Source organism: Narcine bancroftii, chromosome 4 (assembly GCF_036971445.1).
Source record: "Narcine bancroftii isolate sNarBan1 chromosome 4, sNarBan1.hap1, whole genome shotgun sequence".
NCBI lineage: Eukaryota > Metazoa > Chordata > Chondrichthyes > Torpediniformes > Narcinidae > Narcine > Narcine bancroftii.
Window position 1 is genome coordinate 220,773,068 of NC_091472.1, and position 16,236 is coordinate 220,789,303.

At 45.7% G+C, this 16,236-nt stretch overlaps 1 protein-coding gene across 6 annotated transcripts in view; it reads left to right on the forward strand.

Annotated features, from left to right (window-relative positions):
- rbm44 (RNA binding motif protein 44) overlaps positions 1-16,236 on the forward strand; it is a 145,475-nt gene that overhangs the window by 59,959 nt on the left and 69,280 nt on the right. For all 6 annotated transcript variants that reach the window (XM_069933981.1, XM_069933983.1, XM_069933984.1 and 3 more), the window contains one exon: positions 2,602-2,802. In XM_069933981.1, coding sequence (XP_069790082.1) covers positions 2,602-2,802 — 201 coding nt within the window. The remainder of the gene's footprint in view (positions 1-2,601; positions 2,803-16,236) is intronic.

Below are 16,236 nucleotides of genomic sequence, written 5' to 3' on the forward strand. Positions count from 1 at the left end.
TTATTTTTCCTGCCAATTGCCCTTCATCTTCTTCCAGAGCATTTCCCTTCTCTATCACCTGCCCATCCATATTCAAATACTTACTACAAACTTTCTTTGTTTGCATTCTAACCTTCTCCTTACTGCTCTGTACTATTTTGTTCCCTCCCCCCATTCTCCCTGAAGGTAGAAACTCATGTGAATAGGGTGGTGAAGAAGGCTTTTAGTATGCTGGCCTTTATCAATCATTGCATGGAATATAGGAGTTGGGAGGTGATGTTGAGACTGTATAAGACGTTGGTGCGGCCTAATTTAGAGTTCTGTGTGCAGTTCTGGTCGCCTAATTATAGGAAGGATATAAACAGAGTGGAGAGAGTGCAGAGAAGGTTTACCAGAATGTTACCTGGGTTTAAGCATCTAGAGTATAGGGAGAGATTGGACAGATTAGGTCTTTATTCTTTGGAGCGTAGAAGGTTGAGAGTGGATTTGATAGAAGTATTTAGTTTAAAGGATTTAAATGTCATTTATTTATTTATTTGTTGTCCTGCCTTCTAGAAAAGCCATTCTCAATCTCAACAGGGCCCTCTGAGGGCCACAGCATATTTAATGTGGCCACAATCAGAAAATATTTTTTTGTTTTTGCATAGTTGGTAGGAGAGAAGTACAGAAGAAAACCAACTAAATTTGACTGTTCAGAAATGCTGGCAGGTCTCTCAGCATCCATAGACAATGAAGATGTATAATCAATTTTTTGGGCCTAAGCCCTTCTTACAGGGTACAAGTGAAAAGCAGGCAGGTATGTGAATTAAAAGAAAAGGCAATGGGAGGAGTGCAGACCACCGGAAAAAAGTATTAATTAGATATGGAGAGGAGACCAGGAGAGAAGAAAAGTGAGAATTGATGGGTTGGGGTGGGGGGGGTAAGAATTGAGGTAAAGGAGACAGAGATGAAAGGGAAGAGAGATAGGCAGCTGGAGAAAAGGAGACATGGGGAAAGAGGCTGACAGAAACTAGAGGTCAAAGTCTTTTATGCCAGATCATCAGAGATGCCTTCCTTCTCAAACAACATGGCTTCCCCTTTGTCACCATCAGCTCAACCCTTACTTAAATATTCTTCATTGCCTACACATCTGCCCTGGCACCCTCCACCCCCATATGCAACAACAGGATTCCCCTTGTTATCACCTACCTCCCTACAAGCCTCTGCATCCAACATCCTCCACCATTTCTGCCACCTACTTCATGATCCAACCTTCCCTGTTATTCCCCCTCCACCTTCCTCGGGGACTTCTCCCTCTATGACTCCTCCCCACAATTCACTCCTTTGGCACCTATCCCTGCAGCCTGAGGAGGTGCTCCACCTATGCCCACACCTCCTTTTTCTCACTACCATCTGGGGCCCCAACCAGTCCTTCCAAGTGAAGCAGCACTTCACTTGCGAATCTATAGGGGTCATCTACTGCGTTTGGTGCTCCGTTGTGGTCTGTACATCAGAGGTACTGGATACAGACTGGAGATCCCTCCGTTGAGCACCTCGCCACTGTCCACTGCAATAGCAGATATCTTCCAGTGGCCTCCCACTTCATTTCGCTGTCACATTCCCTTCCTGACATGTCTGTCCATGGTCTGAGATCATCTGCAAATTGGAGAAACAATACTTAGTATTCCGACTGGACGCCCTCCTACAGACTGGCATTCACATCAATCTCCAGTTTCCATTAGCCTCTTTCTTGTCTCCTTTTTCTCTCTCTTCCTCTCCTCCCCCACCACCCCCCCCCCCCCCAACTACTTTTTCCCTCTGTCTCCCTCTGGATTCATAGAGCCAAACCTTCCCTATCAAATCTCACCTTTCCACTCTCCTGGCCTACTCTCCACATCCAATTAACATTTTTTCTCTAATGGTCTGCTTTTCTTTTTTCATTCATATGCCTGCCTTCTTTTTACTCATACCTTGAAGAAGAGCTCAGGCCTGAAACGGTGGTTATTTATCTTTACTTCCTTTGGAAGTGCAATACCTGCTGAGTTCCTCTAGCATTTTTCTGGGGTTTTTTTACTACAATCATGGCATCTGCAGACTTTTATGTTGCACTCTAAACTTGACTGCTTCACAGGCTAGGGAGGCCATAAACTTTGAGCAGCATTCTGGGGGGGAGGTGGGGGGCATAGCTTTTTTTAAAAAAAGTCAAGATTGATTCATCTCTAATACAGGAATCTTGTCTTAATTGTTTATCCATTTTAATCTTTACAGCAAATAAAGGTGAAAATGTTTTTCCCTTCAGAAAGTGGTTGAAAGTACAGGGCCAGAGTTCTTTGGTCCACTGTTCAGTTGGAAGAAGAATAGTATTCCTGTAATTATTTTAATTCCGATATATTGAAGTTGCACAGCCTCTACCTATGTGCTGCAGTTTATCATTTTTATCTAATGTTGAAAGTTTGGATTCATTTGCCAAAACTACATATTGGACTAACAGGAGCAGCATCTTGATGCATGAGAACTGCCCAAAACACCTCTTGGATAATAAAATGATGTAATGTTTTGGAGGTGTGTGGATGATTGGTGGGAAGAGATGAAGTATAATGTTTCATGTTCTTCTAATTATATCCTTTTACTATGTTTTGAAAGGTCAGAGTTACAGCAACAGAGTTCAGTTCACCTGTCTGCCACTGAAGATGAAAATTGTTCATCAGACTGCTGTCGCAACATGAAGCAGCGAGCTATGAAGGCAGAGTTACAACTTTTGCAAATGCAATACTGGATGTGTCAACAGTACTACTGGAGAGTTCACAGTTTGGATATTGAAAAGGGTATCCTTGGAGACCTGAGGTAGGTGTGTTCAGATGGTATAATTGTGAACTTCATGTATCTCTCATATTTCATTCAGTTTAAAAATATTTCCTGACTAATATTCTTGCCTCATTGCAAGTGATCCACTAAAAGTTCCAACTTATTGTTTTAAAGATACATACATAATATTTTTTTCCACAAGTTTTAAGGTGAGTACAATTAGGATGTTATTTATTTGACCAATTACTTTCCAGCCTCTGTAAGTTGGGGGGGAGGGGGGAGAAGGTAAAAGGAAGAGTTCTGAGTATAATAATGATAGATGCTGTATTTGTCATAAAGGTTTACAGCATGATGTGAACAGTTTCAGATCAATGTGTGTATCACGGTTTAGTCGCACTTTTTAAAAGCACGTTTTCTTTATCCACATTGTATATACATACCCCTTCCCTCCACCATAATCCATGTTTAATCAACCTTTAGATTTGATAACTCTTAACATACTAAAGGATATGCTCCCTTAGTCAACTTGCCACAACTCGGAAACTGTGCAACCAATATTCTAACTTGCACTGTTCCAGTCTTCTGTTTCGTGGTTGCAGGATTTTAGTTTAAAAACACCTACGGCTCCTTTAACAGGCTTTTTAAAGCCTGTGTGGAGCTGCCAGCATTAGGATTCATCAGTTGAACACTTTGGAGCAGCGCTGTGTTTTCGCTCTCCTGGGTCTTCACCGGTGGCAGTGCTGCCATTACAGCAGCTCCGACAGTACTGCCATTTTTATTAGGGAGAATAGTCCCACTCACCTCCCCACAACCCCTCTTGTAATTCACACCTACCATTTCTAGAAACATTCTCGTGAATCCATTCTGAACCCTTTTCAGTTTGACAATATCTTCTCTTCAGTTGGATGACCATAATTGTGCATAATACTCCAGATGTAGTCTTGCTAATCAGGTGCTGAAGGTCCGTGTGCCCAGGTTGATGGTGGATGTTATGGATCTACAACATCTCACTGAAGAATTTAAGGTTGCCACCATAATTACGGTGCCCATGAAAGCGAAAGTAACAAGACTAAATGATTGCCTCCCAGAGGCTCTGATGTCTATAATCATGACGTGCTTTGAGTGCCTGCTGGTGGAACATATCAGAGCACATGTTCTAGCAATATTGGACCCATTCCAGTTTTCCTACTGTCCAACCTGGCTCACAGTTGATGCAATAGCCTTGGCCCTCCATTCCTTCCTGACCCACCTAGCGAACAAAGTCTCATATACTAGGCTGTTGTTCATTGACTTCAGCATGGCATTCATCACAAACGTATCTTAGAGTCTGGTGGATAAACTCTGCTCGCTGGACTCAATACTCCTCTCTGCAACTGGATTCTGAACTTCTTTATGGAAAGACCACAGCCTGTCCAGGTTGGCAGCAAAACCTCAACCCCTATCATACTGAGGACTGGCAAATCTCAGGACTGCATTTTCAGCCCATTACTGTTCATACTACTGACTCATAATTGCACGACCAGATTTTGTTCTAACAGAATCATCAAATTTGTAATGCAACTCTGTAATGTTGAATTGCATTATAGAGAGAAGGTTTAAAGGCTCATAAAATGGTGCGAGAACAACAACCAGTGTCTCAAACTGGACAAGACAAAGAAGATGATTGTAGACTTCAGGAGGATGAAAGCCAACCATTCCATCTTGGAGAGATGGTGAGCACAAAGTTCCTTGCTGTGCATATAAAGGATGACCTATCCTGGACACACAGTATCTCCTTATTAGTCAGGAAGACACAGCAGCACTTACACTTCCTAAGGAGGTTGATAAGGACAAAGCTACCAGCCCCCATCTTGATGTCCTTTTACAGGAGCGCAATTGAGAGTGTAGGTGTCTGGCTGCATCATTGTGGTTTGGTAGCTGCATAGCATTGGAATGGATGTCTATACAGTGAATCATTAAACCAGCCAAGAATTTCACTGGGCTCTCCCTTTCCTCCATTGTCTAAATGGGGTTCAAGCAATTGTAGAAGATCCTTTCCATCTTATACCCAGTATTTAACCCAGGACCATCAAGGAGGTACAGGAGCATCAAAATCAGGACCGCCAGATTTGGAAATAGCTCTTTCCCGCAGGCTGTGAAATGATCTCCCCTAAAAAAATATATTTTTTTAATGTATTTTTATTTAGATTATTTATGTGATCATTATGTAGTGTGCATTGCCATTTTGTGTGTGCTTCATGGTCTTGAGAAACACTGTTTTGTTGGGTTGTAGATGTACAATCAGATAATAAACTTGAACATTCTTTACTATAAACCCACTTCACTGTTTACTCTACCACCAATATTGGGGTCCTCAACAAACTTACTAACATTGTTATTCAAGTTATTAATGTAGATGACAAATAAGAGGACCCAGCACCACTGTTTTCTCGAAGTTTTGTGCATGTGCACACATTTTGCCACCAGTGCACAAAGGAAATTAATGTGCATACCAAAGATTAATTACCTAATATAATGTAATAATTAGACTTAAAATAATCTCTTAGCTGTTTCTGTTCGTTGGTTTTTCAAATACCACATTTGCACATCACTAATTTATGTCAAATATTTTGTAAACCTACATAAGCTGTGCTCTGTGTGAAGATTTTCACATTAAACGTCTGGATAGTTTGACAGCTAGCTTTGTAATTGAATGAGTTTTGATTTAGCCATTTCTAGCAACTTTAATAATAATAAACAGTGAATTGATGGGTGTTATTATTATTAATTTATTTAGACATTGCATCACGTAAAAATAAGAAATTGTGGCGGCCCACTGCCACAGCAATCAAACAGGTACTCTGGGCTGTGAGCGCACTGAAAAGCCAGCAAACTGCAGCACCAATGGCCCTAGCAAGCGAACCAGCAGACAAATGGCAAGGGCAGCTTAAGGGCCAGTGACCCAAAAATTGCGCTGACCCCCGCAGCACAGCCAACAGGCAGGGACAGCGCGCGGGGAAGAAAGTATTGTCATGCAAGAAGGTACCCCGGTGTGGGAAACCTGCTTTTGTTATGCGGGTCATACGCCAGCAATTGGGGAAAATGGCGGTAACGTGAGATGTCTAAAAGTCGGACTTGAGGCCCAATAAAACATTGAGCTTAACCTAACTACACTCTTGAGTATGTCCTTTCGAATAGTGTGTGGCTCATAAGGACCAGTTTGAGACACTGGTTGTGTGAACCAGGTTGGACAGTAGGAAATACTCAATAATGTTTTATTTAATGGAATAACAAACTGAACAAAGTAGTTCAAAGAATAGAATAAAATCTTAACTAAATGTTACTTTGTAGAATGCAATCATATTTGTATTTTATTAAAACATGCCAATGTAGTTTTATTAGCCATGAGAGATGAACTGTGCCAAAATGACCTTGAAACAATTTCAAGTTTACATTTCCACAAGCATTCAGTGCGCATATATTTTTGTCAAAAGAAAAAAATTAGCAACAACCTAAATTTTTGTGCACACTGACTACTAAGAATTAGAGGGAACATTGCCCAGCACTGATTACTGTGTGCCACAACATCAATCTTAGGCCTCTAATCTGGGTAACAACCCTTCACTACCACCCCTCTATCTCTTACCATTATGTGAATTATGTATCCTATAGGCCAGCTCAACTTGGATCTCAAGCAACCTCACCTTCCAGACCAATCCACCGTGTGGCACCTTATCAAAAGTATTAATAAAGTCCCCATAAGCAATGTCCACCATGGCATCTTCAATCTTCTATGTTGCCTCTTCAAATAACAACGTTATCATGACTAAAGTTGAAAGAGCAGATCTTAAGTATATAAAGAGCAGGTGAAGTGATTCAGTGCTTTATTACAGGTTCAGCCTGTCCGGTGGTCTCCATCTGTCTCTGCGATCATTGTAAGGTTCGCTGTGGTTCAGCTGCTGGTTCCTGGGCAGTGTCTTGTGCAATAGACTGTGGCTGAGGGGAATTAATAGGACTGTTGGGTTGCTCGGTCTGGGGTTGGGGCACTGGGTCAAGCGCAATTAATAAGGCCTGTTGGCCAGGATTACCATGAGGGGATGTTGATTGGTTGGTTGAGGAGTCCCTTGCATGGAGCAACCGTATCCTGCCATCCATCCTGGTGCTCCATGTAAGTGTATTGGAGATTTGCGTAGAGGAGGTGGACCTTCTTGACCTAAGGGTTAGTCTTGTGCCATCTGATATGTCTCTGGAGCCATATAGGCCTAGGGGTTGTCAGCAGGATGGCAGTGTGGTTCCCGACTCCGACTTCCTGGGGAAGAAGAGCCTTTCATGCAGTGTTGCATTAGTTGCGGTATGGAGGAGGGACCTTGTGGCATGGAGTGCCTCAGAGAAGACATTTTGCCACCGGGAGATGGGCAGGCCTTCGACTGAGGGCTAGGAGGACTGCCTTCCAGATGGTGGCATTCTCCCTTTCTATCTGGCCATTCCCCCTGCTTATGGCTATGCCCTTGGCCAGCAGGTACTGGTGCAGCTTGTCGCTCATAAACGAGGATCCCCGGTTGCTATAAATATAGCAGGGGTATACAAACAGAGCGAATATGCTACACAGTGCCTTTATGACTGTGGCTGTGGTCATGTCTGGGCAGGATTTGGCAAAAGGGAAGCGGGTGTATTCGTCGATGATATTTAGGAAGTATACTTTTCTGTTGGTGGAAGGAAGGGGTCCCTTGAAGTCCATTCTCAGTCACTCAAATGGGTGGGTGGCTTTGATGAGGTGGATTTTGTCTGTCTGATAGAACTGGGGTTTACACTTGGCACAGACCGGGCATCTCCAGGTCAGCTCCCTGATATCCAAGTAAGGGAGGTTACAGGCTCTAACAAAGTGGTAGAGCCTGGTGACCCTGGAATGGCAGAGATTGTTGTGGAGGTCTTGAAGGCAGTCCAACTGCGCATTGGTGCATGTCCCCCGGGACAAGGCATCAGGAGGCTTGTTGAGCTTTCCAGGTGATCCCATAGTTATAGGTGGATATCAGAATCCACCTCAGTATCTTCTTGTTCTTAATTTTTCCCCGCTATTTGTTATTGAACATAAAAGTGATTGCTTGTTGGTCAGTCAGCAGGGTGAACAGTTTTCTGACCAGGTAGTGACTCCAGTGGTGCACAGCTTCCACTCTGGCCTGCGCCTCCTCATTGATGTCTGAGTGCTGGAGTTCAGGGCCCTGGAGGTTTAGGTAAAGGAAGCAACTGGCCTGCCTGCCTGGTTGATCAGGGCAACAAGGGCAAAGTCAGACTCATCATTATCCAACTGAAAGGTGATGTATTCATCCATTGTGTATCACCGCCTCGGCAATATTTCCCTTGATGCGCGTGTGAATGCTGCTTGGGATTCCGCTGACAGGGGAAAGGTGGTAGATTTCACCAGGGGGCGGGCTTTGTCTGCGTAATTTGGAACCCACTGGGCATAATACAAAAAGAAGCCCAAGTATCTTTTCAGGGTCTTGAGGGTATGGGGCAATGGGAGTTCCAAAGGGGGGCACATATGGTTTAAGTCGGGCCCAATGATGCCAAGGATGGCCAGCCGTGAAGTGCTGAACACGCACTTCTTTTGGTTATATGTTAGGTTGAGGCTTTTGGTCATCTGAAGAAATTTCTGCAGGTTACAGTCATGATCCTGCTGGTCATGCCTTCAGATGGTCACATTGTCAAGATAAGGAAATGTTGCCTTTAGCCCGTAATCATCTACAGTCTCCCAAACATGAGAGGAATATAAACATGCTTTTAATAGCTTACAATTGATGGCCAGGATATACAATAGTCCTCAGGTGAATCTGAGGTAAGGCGGAAAATCCAGGGTTTATATTGGGGTAGGTGAGGGAGGAGCCAGCCATCTGAACTACATGCAGTCAGTGAATTCCAGTTCACTGCATTCAGCCCTTCCTTCAGAAGAGAAGCTGCAGGTGAAAAACAGAGACCATACATTCAAAAAAAATTATAGTTTACAAATATTTACAAGTTGAGTCTGTCAGGAGGTTTAATTATTCTGGTTGAGCGCCTCAGAACTGGAGGACTTTGGGGCTTCCTGAACTTCCTGGACTCCTGTGATGCTGAGTTACTGGGTCTCGAGGGCTCTGACTGGATTGACCCACTTCCAGAGCTGTGTCGTCCAGAACCCTGGGTGGGGTACGATGGTTCCTGGCTTGTTTGAGGCATTGGATCCACAGTTCCGGCAGATAGTGTCCTCAGTGCCATCAGGGTATGCCACATAGGCATATGTTGGGTTGGTATACAGCAGGTGCACCTTCTCAATCAGTGGGTCTGTCTTACTCCTCCTCGCATGCTTTCTCAGCAGGACCGGCCCCAGTGCTGTTAGCCAAGCCAGGAGAGTAGTCCCAGATGTGGATTTCCTCTAGAAAGTGAACATTAGCTCGTGAGCAGTTGCGTTGATCCCAGTGCAGAGAAGCGAGCTTATGAAGTGAAGCACTGTGGGTAGGACTTCTTGTCAGCATGAGTCTGGAAGGCGTTTAGACTGGAGAGCCAATTTCACAGTCTTCCGTACCGTTGCGTTTTCCTTTTCAAATTGTCCATTCTCCCGGGGATTGTAGCTAGTTGTCCTGCTTGAGGTGATGGCTCTTGTGAGCAGGTTCTGGTGTAGCTCTTTGCTCATAAACGATGAGCCCTGGTTGCTATAAATATAGCTGGGATACCCAAACATGATAAAAATGGAGTGCAGAGCTCTGGTGGTGGTGGAGATGTCTGGGCAGGGGATAACGAACGGAAAACGCGAGTACTCTTCGATAAGAAAGTACACATTTCCGTTAATGGAGGGAAGGGGCCCTTTGAAATCGACACCGAGTCATTCGAAGGGGCGGGTAGCCTTTATCAGCTGTGCTTTGACGGGGAGGTAAAAGTGCAGTTTGCACTCAGCGCAGACCTGGTAAGACCTGGTCATCTCCCTGATATCTTTGATAGAGAAGGGCAGGTTGCATGCCTTGATGTAGTGGGCCATGCGGGTGATGCCCGGGTGGCAGAGCTTGTCGTGAGATGTCCGCAACTGGGTGGTGGGCAGCTTCCTTGGGATAAGGAATCGGGGGGGGTCATTGAGCATACCTGACCTAGTCTCTCATAGTTACAGGTGGAGAGTTCGATCCTCAACCTCGCGATTTTGTCATTCTTTATTTTGATTCTGTACGTATTATTGAACATGAATGCTACATTTCGCTGATCAGTGAACAGAGTGAATCTCTTGTCAGCCAGATAGTCCCTCCAGTGCTTGATGGCCTCCACAATGGCTTGAGCCTCTTTCTCCACAGACTGGTTTCAGAGTTCATGGTCTTGCAGAATGTGGGAAAAGAAAGCTATTGGCCTGCCTGCCTGGGTAAGGGTCGTAGCCAGAGCTATGTTTGAAGCATCGCTCTCCACCTGGAATGGTGCGTTTTCGTCCACTGTATGCATGGTGGCTTTCGCAATGTAGCTCCTGACATAGTTAAAAGCCGCCTGGGGTTTAGCCGATAATGGGAAGGAGGTAGATTTTAAGAGGTGGCAGACCTTGTCAGCGTAATGAGAAGAAGCCCAGGCACCTCCTTAGCACCTTCATGGTCCGCAGGATAGGGAGTTCTAGGAAGGGATGCATAGGCTTGAGGTCTGGGCCAATGATGCTATTCTCCACCACATAGCCGAGGATTGCTAGGCATTTGGTCCTGAACATGCACTTACTGGCATTGTACGTGAGGATTTGGCTGTGTCGAGAAATTTTTGGAGATTGGTGTCTTGGTCGTCCAGGTTATGTCTGCAAATGGTGACATTGTCGAGATAGAGGAATGTCACCCTTAACCCGTACTTGTCTACCATTTTGTCTATCTTCCTCTGGAAGACCGAGACCCTGTTTGTAACCCTGAAAGGGACCCTCAGGAACTGATAAAGTTGTCCATCTGCCTTGAATGCGGTGTAGGGACAGTCCTCGGAACAGATGGGTAACTGGTGATATGCAGCTTTCAGGTCGATGGTCGAATAGACCCGAAACTGAGCAATTTCATTTACCATGTCTGAAATTCGATGGAGGGGGTACGTGTCCAGGAGTGTGAAGCGATTAACTGTTTAGCTATAGTCAATCACTAGTCTGGACTCTTCCCCTTTCACGACTATTACCTGGGTTCTCCGTGGGCTGTTGTTAGGCTCAATGATTTTTTTCTAAGCAGCAGCTGCATCTCAGCTCTAATAAATTCCCAATCCCCTGGACTGTATTGCCTGCTCTTTGTGGCTTTCAGCTTGCAATTGGGAGTCAGGTTTTGAAATGGTAGGGGGGTGGGGGGGGGAGTGGAAATCCATATTTAGGATGGAGAGACTGCATGTGGCATCTGGCTTTTGGGACCCTCCGTTCCAAACCGTGATTGGGGGAAGTGGGTCAGAGTACTCCATGGTCGCACTTTTAAGATGACACAGGAAGTCCAAGCCCAGCAACACAGAAGCACACAAATCCTTCAGTATGTACATTCGGAACTTACAAAATTCCTCCCCACCCCTTTACAGATAGATGCACTATACAATACCACTGGATAGTTGCAGAGTGCAAGTGCGATGCTAGGTAAATATGATAGTCCGTTGGATACACTTTTAAGTTGTGCTGCAGAGGAGTCATAGAGTTTATAAAGCTTTCAGTGGAGCTAGTGTTTGCCAAACAATCAGTCAAGTGTCCATTTACCCTCCCCTCCATCGTCGAGTTATGCAATTGGTGAGGTCTTGCCTGACCCGGGACGACCAAAGCCAGTGCTTCAGAAACCATGTTGCCCCCCATGTTAATGTCGACGCTCTCATCTTGACCCGCTGGTAGACAAGATGGCATCAACCATGAGGCGTGGCAAGATGGCTGTCCTCCATCTTGATCTTAGGGAGGACTAGGTGGTGTCGATCACCAGGTGGGGTAAGATGGCAGCCATAGCTTCCTGTGAAGCTTCACTTCTTGTGGCAGGTCTCACCATGAGGCGCAACAAGATGCTGACGGCGAGCAGCGTGGAGAGGCCGGGGCTGGCACTTTGGGACTCAGGCATAGGTCGTATGCCGATTGGGGGTCACACATGTGATCACCATCTTTTGCTTCCTCTTAGCCCCGCAGACTTTTACTCACACTTATCAGCATTAAATTCCATCTGCCATTTTTCAGCCCACTTTTCTAAGCAGCCCAAATCCCTCTGCAATCCTCGAAAACCTTCTTCATTATCCACTATTCCACCTATCTTAGTATCGTCTGCATATTTACTAATCCAATTTACCACCCCATCATCTAGATCATTAATGTATATAACGAACAACAATGGGCCCAATACAGATCCTTGAGGCACACCACTGGTCACCGGCCTCCAACCTGACAGACAATTATCCACTACCACTCTCTGGCCTCTCCCTTTCAGCCAATGTTCAATCCATTTGACTATCTTAAAATTTATACCTAAATACTGCACCTTCCTAACTAACCTTCCATGTGGTACCTTATCGAAGGCCTTACTGAAGTCCATATAGACAACATCCACTGCGCTACCCTCATCCACATTCCTAGTCACCTCTTCAAAAAATTCAATCAGATTGGTCAAACATGACCTTCCTCCCACAAATCCATGTTGAGTGCTCCTGATCAGACCCTGTCTATCCAGATGTTTATAAGTACTATCTCTAAGAATTTTCTCCATTAATTTACCTACCACAGACGTCAAACTTACAGGCCAATAGTTGCCAGGCTTCCTCCTTGAACCCTTTTTAAATAACGGAACCACATGCGCAATGCGCCAATCCTCCGGCACTATCCCCATATCTAATGACATTTGAAAAATTACCGCCAGAGCCTCTGCTATTTCCTCCTTCACTTCTCTCAATGTCCTGGGGAAGATCCCGTCTGGTCCCGGAGACTTATCCACCTTTATATTCTTCAAAGGCCTTAAAACTACACCTTTTGTAATCTCTATATTCCCCATATTTACCCAATTTGCTTTTTTTATCCCACATCTCCCAATATCCTTCTCCTTAGTGAATACCGAAGAAAAGAAACTGTTCAATATCTCCCCCATTTCTCTAGGTTCCACACACAGTTTTCCACTCTGATTTTCTAAGGGACCAATTTTGTCTCTAGCTTTCCTCTTACCATTAACATATTTGTAGAACTCTTTTGGATTAGTTTTCACCCTGCTTGCCATAGTTTTCTCGTACCTTCTTTTAGCTTTCCTAATTCCTCTCTTAAGATTCCTCTTACATTCAATGTATCTTTCAAACATCTCCTTAACTCCATGCTTCTTATATCTAATGTACGCCTCCCTTTTTCTTCGAACCAAGTTTCCAATATTCCTTGAAAACCATGGCTCTCTCAAACCTTTTGCCCCTCCTTTTAACCTAACAGGAACATAAAGCTTTTGCACTCTCAAAATCTGATCTTTAAAAGACTTCCATCTCTCTACTACATCCTGCCCATAAAACAAATTGTCCCAATGCACACCCTCCAAGTCCTTTCGCATCTCCTCAAATCTAGCTTTTCCCCAATCAAAAACCTCAATCCTTGGCCCTGATTTCTCTCTTTCCATAATGACATTGAAGCTGATGGCATTATGATCACTGGACCCGAAGTGCTCGCCAACACTAACCTCCGTCACTTGACCCATCCCATTTGCCAACAGTAGATCTAACACTGCTCCTTCTCTGGTCGGCACCTCTACATATTGTTGTAAAAAACTATCTTGCACACATTTCACAAACTCTAACCCATCCATTCCTTTCACAGAATGTGTTTCCCAATCTATATGTGGAAAATTAAAATCTCCCATAATTACAACCCTGTGCTTATCACAAATATCTACTATCTCCCTACAGATTTGCTCCTCTAGGTCTCGGTCCCCTCCGGGTGGTCTATAATACACCCCTACAAGTGTAACCTCTCCTTTCCTACTCCTCAGTTCCACCCAAATAGCCTCCGTGGATGTGCCCTCTAATCTATCCTTCCTAGGCACCGCTGTAATATTTTCCCTGACAAGCAATGCAACCCCACCTCCTCTTGCCCCTCCGACTCTATCACACCTAAAACAACGAAACCCAGGGATATTCAGTTGCCAATCACATCCCTCCTGCAACCATGTCTCACTAATCATTGCCCTCACTTACCACATCCTGAGCACACTGTGTCCTTCGCGGGGCACTGGAGGCAGGGGTACTGTGGCTGTCCACTGAAGTAGCATCCCTGCTCGTGAGTGGCCGCAGCAGTCGGTGCTGAGGCTGCGGGGGATGCCGGTGCCCTACTGACCTGGTTGTCTGAAAAGGTGCCACTTTCGCTCTCGAGGTCATCAGCTCCTAGTTGGGCCTGTTTGAATGCTGGCCAAGTCTTTCTTCCCCAACTGTAGCAGTTGCTTCCTCATGTACCTCATCCTCACTCCTCCCACGAGGGTGACCCAGATTTGTTCTTTCTCTCTCACCCGAGCTATGACCACTTCATAGTGGCATTTCCTAGTCAGGGCCCACAGTTCAAGGAGATAATTATCCAACAATTCACCCGGGCATTGCTGATGTTGAGAGAGCCGGTGTCTTGCCAGCTCATCATTCTGAGGCCTTGTATAGTGGGTCTTCAAGTCTTCTGTGGCAGACTCGTAAGTTGCACAGTCCCTGATGACCGCAAACCCCCTGGGGCCAACTTGAGAGAGAAGTGCAGACCTTCGGAGACTTTCAGAGTTGAAGACATCTTGCGTGGCTGTCAGGTAAGACTGGAAGCACTCCAGCCAGTAGCGAATTCCTCTAGTGCCTCTGGGAACAGAGAGTCTACCTGGAGCAAGCCTGGCTTCAACAGGGCTTCCATCCTGCTTCAAAGTTAAGCTATTAAAATTGTAACGTGACTGATTGCACTCATAGACTTGAGAGGAACACAAACACACTTTTAATAGCTTATAATCAATGGCTGGTAGATACAACAGTCCTCAGGTAAATCTGAGATAAGATGGGAAAACCAGGGTTTATATGGGGTAGGGGGTAGATGAGGGTGGAGCCAAGGGAGGAGCAAGCCATCTGAACTCCACACAGTCAGTGAATTCTAGTTCACTGAACAGGTACAATAGGTTGCCCCCCTGCAGTAGGCAGTGCAGGAGTGCAGACAGGCACAAGTAATCACCAATAGTCCAGTGGTTGTATCACCACATTAACCCCTTTCTTAAAATGAGTCCCGAGGAGGAGAAAACAGTGTCCACCAACATTGTCGTGCTGGGTGTCTGCTAGATACTGAATTGTTGGGAGAGAAAAACACATACTTACAAAGTTTACAAACTCAGGCGATCTAACAGTTGCCATTGCCTCTGGGACTGTCGCAGGACATGCTCCTGATCAATAGTCAGAGGATACGGGGCTGCCTGAAGGTTTTCAGAGTCAGGGGTGGCCGGAGCGGCCAGCAGTGTAGGCGGGGTGGTGCATGGCAGCGAGGAGTGTGTAGGTCAGGGGTGGGGCTGTGGGCAGAAGGATCCCATGGTTGATGGGTGGCAGGGGGAGGATGTCGGCTCTGGAAGGGTCCTGGAGGTGCCAGGAGTTACTTGGATGGGGGGCAGGGCTCCCACCGGTGCCAGGTCCCAAGTCGAGATGGTGTCCTCGCATCCATTGGGATACACCACATAAGCATAATGTGGGTTTGTGTGGAGGAGGTGCACCTGCTCGATGAAGGGGTCAGACTTGTGAGTTCTCCCGTGCCTGCGAAGGAGGACTAGTGCCAGAGACATCAGCCATGCCAGCAGTGAGATGCCCATCGTTGATTTCCTGAGGAAGGAAAAGAGGCATTCGTGAGGGATCCAGTTGGTAGCCTTACATAAGAGCAACCATATAGCATGGAGTGTCTCGGGAAGGGCCTCCTGCCAGTAGTTGATGAACCATCCCTTCGACCTAAGGAGGACTGCCTTCCAGATTACCCCGTTTTCCTGTTCTACCTGCCCGATCCCCCTGGGGTTGTAACTAGTCGTACAGCTAGATGTGATGCACCGCATCGCCAGGTACTGGTGCAGCTCATCATTCATGAAGCTGGACCCCTGGTCACTGTGGATGAATGCTGGATATCTGAACATGGTAAAGATCTGCACTGGCACCTTTATCATGGCGATGGAGGTATCAGAGCAAGAGATGGCGTACACGAAACAGGAATATTTGCCAATAACCAAGAGGAAATAAATGTTTTTGTTCATGGAAGGCAGTGGTTCCTCAAAGTCGATGCTGAGTTGCTTGAAGGGCCGAATGGCCTTTGTTTCGTGGGCCTGTGCTGGACGGAAGAAGTACGGTTGCACTCTGCACAGACCCGGCAGGACTCCGTCATGGTCTGGACTTCCTGGACAGTAATGGGGAAATTCCGGGATTTCACAAAATGGTACAGGCACGTGACACCCGGGTGGCAAAGAGTGTCATGCAGTGTCTGAATTTGGTCAGACTGTGCACTGACACAGGTCTGGGACAGGGCATCGGGGAGTTGTTGAGAGTCCACCCCTATACTGGATGTGGCCA